Below are 8,029 nucleotides of genomic sequence, written 5' to 3'. Positions count from 1 at the left end.
GCCTGTGTAAGCAGTCCCTTTACTCTGGGATCCCCTCAGTGAAACCTCTGAATGGCGCTCCTTTTCCTGCTAGGAGCCACCACGGCACAGACTCGTTCCGTTAGAAAACAGCACAGTGAGGACCACACACCCAGATCTGTGGTCCTTTTCCAGCTGGAGGGAGCCTGGCTTGCACCCCTGCTATATGCTCCAAGCACGGCCTGAGGCAGCAGCTGAAGCTGAAGCCACTTCACAGCCCAGGGATGTGCTGAGGACAGCACGTGCACCAGAACCCCAGGCTGCAGCTGAAGACACGGCATGAAGACGGGAACAGCCTTGCAGTGCGGCTGACCAGTTTAATGGCGGGCGAAAGCATGCAGATGCCACACTACGGAGCAGCAGGGACTTGGGGGTACAGAGGCCTTGGGGGGACACTACTAGACCATCACAGGGGAAACGAGGTCACCTAAAGTTGGTACAGGGCAAGGGGGGGTGCACTGGCAGCTCAGACCTAGACGTTTCTCAGGAGAACATGCATCCCACCCCCGAAGTTCGGGGCACGCCGGCTGCCTTCACTCCCGAACGTAAATTCTGGTGCAGACCACGTCATCGGCGCCGAACGTCTGTGGAGAAGGAAAGACAATCAGAGCAGACGCCTGTGCAAACGTGTTTAGAGCACGTCGCTCAGAGGGCCCCTTACTGCCCTGCTAAAGACACTTTGTTAACCGACATTCAAGTCCCTGGGCCACGTGCTCGCATTAACTGCTGAGGTCTTTTTTTTTTCTCTTTTTCTTCTCTTCTCCTTTGAGCTCCGCACAGGCAGAGAGGCAACTGGGGTATAGAATTATATGCAATTTTCCTTTGTTTCTGGAGCCCATGAATACCAGCGTCAGAAATGCTTGGTTTGAAAAATGAAACTGCAAGGGAGAGATATCCCATTGGACATTTCTGAGGCGGCTCTCTCCTCAAATGACGTGAGCAGAGCAGAGGGCCTGGGCAGCCAGAGCTCCGGGGTCACGCGCTGACCAGCCAGAGGGGACGGCCTGGGAGAGAGCGGCTGCTCATCCTTAAGTCACCGGCAGGCTGGATGGTGGGCCCGGCCTCCAGACCCCGCTTGGCGGCACCCCGCGGGGGAGGCTGCTTGGTGGCCCCAAGCGGGAGGGAGGCGGTTTCACAACAGGGCTGGAATGCAGCAGGATGATTCCAAAGGGTCACTCCAGCTAAAGTTCTATGGCTCTTTGTCTGTCTGTCTGTCTGTCTGTCTGCTATATGATCTTAACTCTCCCCCAAACTAGCAATCATGGATGAGTGCTAGTTTGGGGGAGAGTTAAGATCATTTACTTAGAGGTGCTCCCACATCCGGGTCAAAAGAAAAGCCTCCATCTGGGGAATGGTTTGGGCCCACCATATAGCAGACAGACAGACAAAGACACTTGCCAGGCTGTCCCAGGAACCTTTGACTTTTTTATCAGAGCCACCGTCTCTGGCAGTGGCTGCTGCTCTCCCGGGCAGCGGGGACAGGGAAAGCAATACGTTTGTTTCGTACATGAAACCAACATTCGGACATCCTCCAGGCTGCAGACCCGATGTGCGCACGTCTGCCGACGCCCACTTTTCTACAGGAGTGCCCTCGCTCTCAGGTTCTCCAAGGGGCTTAAGGCCCTGGGGGAGGCTGGGAGCCCGGCTAGACCTGGACCTTCAGCTTCTCGCCCCCACCTGTCAAGAGGCTGGCCAAGAGCCTCTCAGGAGGCACACGGCAAGACCTGATTCCAGCGTGTGTCTCAGGGAAACACTAGCCCTGAGTGACACCAAGAAGGAAGCACCCATCAACAGCTTCTCCTCCGGGTGGGGGGCTCGCGGTCACACGGACATGGTTGTAGCTGCTGCGGACACTTCTGTCTGCAGGGGATGCTGTGCCTGGAGAAGGAGAGCCGGGGGCAGGGGTCCCATGGAGATCCCCTCTAGGGGTGCCGACCTCTCAGCTCTATGGACACAGAGGATGTGTGGTTGGGGTCCCTGCCATGCACTGTGACCACCCTCACATCTGATGCCTCCCCCAAGCCCCCAGGCTGACCAGTAGTACGGGAAGAAATCACATTTCCAACCATATCTGAAACGTCCTTCGCTGCAGGCACCAGTGCCAAAATATTCTTGAAAGCAACTCTGGAGTGTTCCAGAGTGGTTTGAGGGAAGATACTCTGTTTTCACAGAAGGGAACTTACAGCCCCCGGGGAACAATTCACTGTGGGCGCTGGGAGAGCTTATTGCAACTCAACTAGGATAATCTACCTCTTGTTATGAGGAGACGCGTCTCCCTGCGTTTGGGATTTATTAATGATAACGACCTTCGAAACAAAAGCCCATATCTCAGGTCTCAAATGCCAAGAATTAACACTCCCTTTGAGGCTTGTCTGGTCGGTGGAGCTGGGTGGGGGGAGGGGGTCGGAAGTCTGGGAGTCCTTGCAGCAGAACCTGCTCTGGCTGTTCGGGGATTGCAAGGTTAATAAAATCACACTTTCTCATGGAGCAAGCCAGGCCTGCTCAACTCTCAGCCACGCTCCAGAACTGAGAGCTTTGCTGACTCTGGTACCAGTGAACCTTTTCTTCCTCCTTCTCCTAAATTCCACGTCTCCGCTTCAAAGTGCCCCTCCAACCCCATCAGGTGTTCCTTCCCTGGAACTGGCATTCACCAGGTTGCAAAGGAAGCCGGCCCCTTCTCTAGGAAAGCAGACAGGACTCAGAATCAGGCCCGGGAAGGACAAGAGGAGAGAGAGGGATCAAGCAGCCTCAGCAGGAGTAAGAGAGACCGCCCCGTTCAGGGTCTGCCCACGGATCAACGTGCAATTTTAGGGCTGAGAGCACTGTGCTCGGGAATCCACCTCCAGGGGCCGCCCTCATCCTACAGCCTGGGAAGGGAAGGGCCGTGCCCAGATCGCACAGTGTGGCTGGCCCATGGCCCACCCTGCGGGCTCCTTCCCCAGCGCTAGAGGAGGGTGTGAGCTAAGATGGGGCAGGCAGGTGGTCTTAAGAGAGGAGACGTAACAATATGCCTCATGGAGAACAAAGGATATCATTTCCAGGTTACCCACACAGCTTTTCCCCTTACGTGTGTGTGTGTGTGTGAGCGCGTGCGTGCATGTGTATGCATATGCGTGTGTGCACGTGTGCCTGTGTGTGTCTGGCGGGTGGGGGCGGGGGGAGGGCGGGGTTGTGGCAGGGAGAGCCTGGTCTATTCCGAAACACAAAGGAAGAGTGACTGAGCCTTCTCTGTCCTCCCCAACTTTCTCTGCCCCCAACATCTGAACTAAAGGACAAGGCCGGGTGTGATTAAACTGTGGGGGTCTCACCAGGTCCAGTCTGTGTGGCCAGGATCGTTTAAAATGCTTTAATCTGAGTACCTTGCAGGGAGAGCCCACCCTTCTCTGTCCCCGAGGCCCCAGCCCCACACGTGGACACACAGGCCCTTTCGGCAGTGGCAGGCCTCGCCTGGCTCCTGAAGGCCACCGCAGCTGGTCAGGCTGGGGCGCAAACGTTTGCTCTCTGGGGCTCCCGGGCTGACAGGCTAAACCTCCTGAAATCTTGCCCTGGCGGCAAAATGGGGAAAGGGCAGGGGGAGAAAATCCCTCTGCGGAGTGAACAGCCCTGGGGCCCCGCAGAGCCCGCGCACCCTGGCGCAGTGGGAAGGGAGGCGACTCAGAGAGCGCCACGGGGTCGCCACGGGGACGCGCCGTGGGGCCGCTGCCACCCGTCTCAGCCCTGCTCTGCCCCGACCATTGAACAATGCCTGCCTGCCCCCTCAGCTGTCCCTCCAGGCTCTCCACTCCCTTTTTACTGCAGGGCCCACAGGGTCCCGCCCTCCGCCCAAGGGAGGGCGGCATCATCCGGGGACGTGGCTTGATTCAGGGGCCCAGACCTCACCAGGATGAGCTCGTCGTTGGCCAGCTCGCGGGTCCAGTAGGTTTTGGGGCCGTCCCCCTCGAGCAGAGTCTGTGCACAGTGGATCTTGTTCTCATTCTCCCAAGTGGCCAAACTCTGCAGGCAGGAAAACCGTTAGTGACATTAATTACAGCCTTGGCGGCAGGAGCAGAGACAACAACACGCCCAGGAGAGTCACGGCGGCTGAGAGAAGCAACACATGGTCCCTGTCAGCAGGGCACGGAAGCCTCTGCAAAGCCCTGTGGAGTCCAGATTCAGAGGACCGGTCATGGGTTTATGGGGAATAAATAGACCTCATGTCCCCCCGCCCCTCCCCCAAACGTGCACGCATGCACACACACACACACACACACTCTCACTCTCTCTCTCTCCAAACCAGCAGAGCTCTGGGCATACTTCACATTTCCGGGAATAAAATTCAGAGCACACGGTGATTCATTTATGCCGAAACGAACTATCCCTTCAAGAAACTGGGACATTAAGAACCTTCCCATCAGAAGAAGACGACACTAGAGCCGCTAAGATGCCGTATTTATAACCACACTGGCTGGCGCAGGAGCCCTCTCCTCCGCCCGGATTTGGGGATAACCCCTTCCTTGCTATGCGCACAGACTACTCTGATAAACCTGATTCAGCTGGCTCTGGGGACAGAAACACTGCCCCCGCCCCAGTTTCCAGCTGTGGGAGGCGGCACAGAGCACAGAGCTTGGAGTTGGGCTGCGGCAGGTGCCCAGCCCACAGACTCGCTGACACTTGCCAGGCTGTCGCAGGGACCTTTGATTTTTTTTAATCAGAGTCATGGTCTCTGGCAGTGGCCGCCGCTGGATGTCCCCACCTGAGCCCTGCCGATGGCCAGGCCTGCTCCCCAAGACTCCCAGTCACTCTCACTACACAGATCCACTCTTGTTTTTACAAGCAGTGCAGGGACCACGGGCTTGGACCCTGCCAGCTCCAAGCCGGGACATCATTTTCTGGCTGTGTCAGTTCTGTGGGCCAAACATTGCCATGTGGGTCGAGTCTCTGTGCCCAGGGCACCCAACCCTACAGAGCAGACAGTCACCCCTCAGGGAAGGGGAGACTCAATTTCTCACTTTCCGGAACGTTATGAGTATTTCTTTGTTTTGAACGCTGGGGAAAGGGAGGGAGACATTTTGTCCCCTTTTAAGTAAGTGACAGCAGCAGCCACGATTTTTCCATCTGCATTCAAAATACACATTACCCGACCCTTCTTTCTACTCAACAGAATGCGATTTTTGCCCACGGAAAACAGGCTTGTACAGCGGCTGGCTTCCATCCACTGGTTCATCCCAGGGACCAATATCGGTACAAAGAGGAAACTCCTGCTCTTGAGGACCAAGAGAGCCCTTCGACCATTTCCCCAGCCGGAATCAGCCTCGCTTTGGGAAGACTCCGCCTGTCCTTCAAGACAGCAGACTGAGGGCGGGAGGGAGAGGTGCGGGCCCCCAGGACTGCTGAAACTGGATCCGGGGCATCCCCTGGGGTCCGGGGCGGGCGGCGGCGGGGGGAGCCAGCGCTGCGGCTCCACCTGCCACAGGAGACGTGGCGGCTGCCGAGCCCCGCACCCGCACCCGCACCCGCACCCGCACCCGCGCGGGACGCGGCCACCCGGGATCTCCCGCCGCTCCAGGCGCAGCTGTGAGAGCGGAGGCGGCGGCTTGGGTGCGGTGGGGGCGGACTGGGGAGGACCTTCTCCCGAGCCCGGGCACCCCGCTTGCGTGATGGTCTCTGCAAACCGCCAGTGCACGGCCTTGCAGGGAAAGCGCGCCACCGGCTGCCAAGGCCGGCAGGGGCGCGTCCGGCCGCGGCGGTCCAGGGCTCGGAGAGGGGATCCCGGGACGCCGCCCTCCTCCGGGGCCTCACCCTGCACTTGCGTCCGTCCACGGTCTCCTCCTCGAAGCCCTCTCCGACCTTGAAGTTGATCTCGGTGGTGCGCACGGTGGTGGACGTCTTGATGTAGAACTGATCGCCGTCCTGGCGGATTTCCACGTGCGGCTTGGACGCGGCCGCCACCGCCACTTTGCGCAGCATGGCGTTCACACCTGCGCGGGGAAGGAGGGCTGCGCCACGGGCTCGGTCGCGGCGCCCGCCCGGCACTGCCCAAACCCTCTGCCTAGAGATGGAGACCTCAAAACAGACCCGCTCCCCCCCCAACCCTCGCCCAGAGTTTCCAGAGGAGAAACTGAGCCCCAGTAAGCGGCTTTCCCTGCGCAGCACGATGGATGCGCGGCGGGGCCTGGCCTCACACCGACTCTCCAAATTTAAAGCCCCCGATTCTCCTCGGACTCCAGCGAGATCTCGCCTCGCGCTGGTCCAGCACGAGACGAGGCCGAACCGTCGGGGAAGGCGCCAAGCCTCCAGCAAACGTTCGCGGGGCGCGCGGCTCCCGGGCTCCACTCGCCGCTCCTGCCGGGGTGGCCTTGGGTCGCTCCCCTCGCCCTCGCCCCGGGGACGCCCTCCCGCCTGCGCTGGTCCCGGAGCCCACCCCGCGGGCCTGGGGAGCTCCTCGGGGCCGCTCCTCCTCACAGGCGCCCACCGACCGCGCCAGCTCACCCAGCGCCTTGAGGAGCTCGTCGAAATTCTCGCTGCTCCGCATCTTCCAGGTGCCGGCGAAGTTGGGCATGGCGAGGCGGCGGGCTGCGGCGGGCTGCGGGCGGACGGACGGGCGCTGACAGCGGCGGCGCGGCGGGCTCGCTCCGGGCTGCGGGGCGGAGACTGAGCGCAGCGCCCAGCCAGCGCGCCCAGAGTCCCTGGGAGGGCGCCCCCCGCCCCGCCCCGCGCCCCGCCCCCGCCCCGCCCCCCGAGGCCCTACCCGCGCGAGCCCCGCTCCCCGCCCGCGTGCCCCCACCCCGCTGCGGTCCGCACCCCGGCCTTGGTGCTGCGCGCGCCGTGCCCGCTCTACCACAACCGGGCGTGGGCACTGGAGGAGGGTCCGGCGATCGGGCCCTGGCTCGGAGGGGACAATGGTGACAGCGGGGCGGTGGGGACGTGGGGAAGCACTGCGCCATTCTCTCTACTTTGGGGCGTGTTTGGGCAGAACTATAATAGAAAGTTAAAATACGGTGGGTGGTGGGGCGGTCAACGTGGAGAGCCGCCCTGTCCCGACTCTGGGTGGTGCGTTCTGGGCGCGCGTAGCCGTAGCGGGTTTACCCCCAGCCCAGCGCGGGATCCTATTCCGCACCCACCCCCACCCCAACACACATACTGGCTCAGGGCCACTGCGAGCGAGTGGTGGGAAAGCTCCAGCCCCCCGACCCCCGCCTGGACCCTGCCACAAACCCAGCGGCACGCGGGATTGGGGCCCTTGGCGTGCACGGAGCTGGAGACCACTCAGGCCTCAACCCCTCGCAACTGTGGTGAGGACAGCTGGAACCCGGGGTAGGAGCAGCCCATTCTAAGGAGAAGCCTGGCTCCGCAGTCTGCAAGGCTCTCCTTCCTTCTCCCACTGCTCCCAAGTATGCACCGTGCTTCAAGGCCCCTTCTCCAGCGAGAGGGCACACACACTTCACCGTGGCCCTGTGAGCCTCCACGGCTGACCCCAAGTTTTCCTTCCGGACCCTGCCACTGTGCCGTCATCCACCTGCCTTAGCCAAAGTGCACAGCTCAGGATTCTAGAATCAGCCACGCATCTTCCCTGCCCCGGCCCCCCGCAGCCTCTGCCCATGCTGTGCCCGCTCCCTGGAATGCCCCTTTCCTCTTGAGGTTCCTGAGACCTTGCCCGTTCACCACAGTCCATCCTTACACGGTCTTTTGTGATATTCGGTTTCCTAATCAAATGGGATTCTTTTCCTCTGAACCCGCTGGGTCTGTGTTTGGTTTTGCTCTGGCTCAAGTGTTCATCCTGCTATAAAGTGAGCTCCTACAGGGCAAAGACTGGGTATTCGTCAGCGTGTCCTCTCCTGCTCACGCAGCCAGGGGGCTCGGTAAATAAGCCCTGATTTGAGACTAACACAAGCGTTCTGCGGCCAGAGGACATGTTGGGGGGGGAGACCCCGACAGGGCTGCTAGAGGCCATGCTGCTCCACGGGCTCTGGGCATCTGCAGGGGGCCGGGGCTGGGCTCCTGCCCTGGGGCCCTGAGGATCTGTCTTAGAAAG

The 8,029-nt window shown here is 60.7% G+C and overlaps 1 protein-coding gene across 1 annotated transcript; it reads right to left on the bottom strand.

The window, feature by feature from the left end:
- Positions 1 to 321: 321 nt before the first annotated feature.
- Positions 322 to 6,658, bottom strand: CRABP1 (cellular retinoic acid binding protein 1). Its single transcript, XM_082736667.1, has 4 exons — positions 6,487 to 6,658; positions 5,797 to 5,975; positions 3,898 to 4,011; positions 322 to 602 (listed from the first exon to the last, which is right to left on the bottom strand). The coding sequence occupies exons 1-4, from the start codon at positions 6,554 to 6,556 to the stop codon at positions 552 to 554; spliced, it is 414 nt and encodes a 137-aa protein (XP_082592793.1). The 5' UTR covers positions 6,557 to 6,658; the 3' UTR covers positions 322 to 551.
- Between the last annotated feature and the right edge of the window lie 1,371 nt (positions 6,659 to 8,029).

Source organism: Mustela nivalis (assembly GCF_964662115.1).
Source record: "Mustela nivalis genome assembly, chromosome: 6".
In the NCBI taxonomy this organism is placed as follows: Eukaryota; Metazoa; Chordata; class Mammalia; order Carnivora; family Mustelidae; genus Mustela; species Mustela nivalis.
This window is presented reverse-complemented; position numbering and strand designations above follow the sequence as displayed.

Excerpts from the sequence above, each read along its gene's own strand:
- CRABP1 (XM_082736667.1), bottom strand. The coding sequence starts at position 6,556 with ATGCCCAACTTCGCCGGCACCTGGAAGATGCGGAGCAGCGAGAATTTC. Across the intron at positions 5,976-6,486 it reads CGAGCTCCTCAAGGCGCTGG|GTGTGAACGCCATGCTGCGC; the intron begins GTGAGCTGGCGC and ends TTCCCCGCGCAG. Across the intron at positions 4,012-5,796 it reads TGGACGGACGCAAGTGCAGG|AGTTTGGCCACTTGGGAGAA; the intron begins GTGAGGCCCCGG and ends TCCTGCCTGCAG.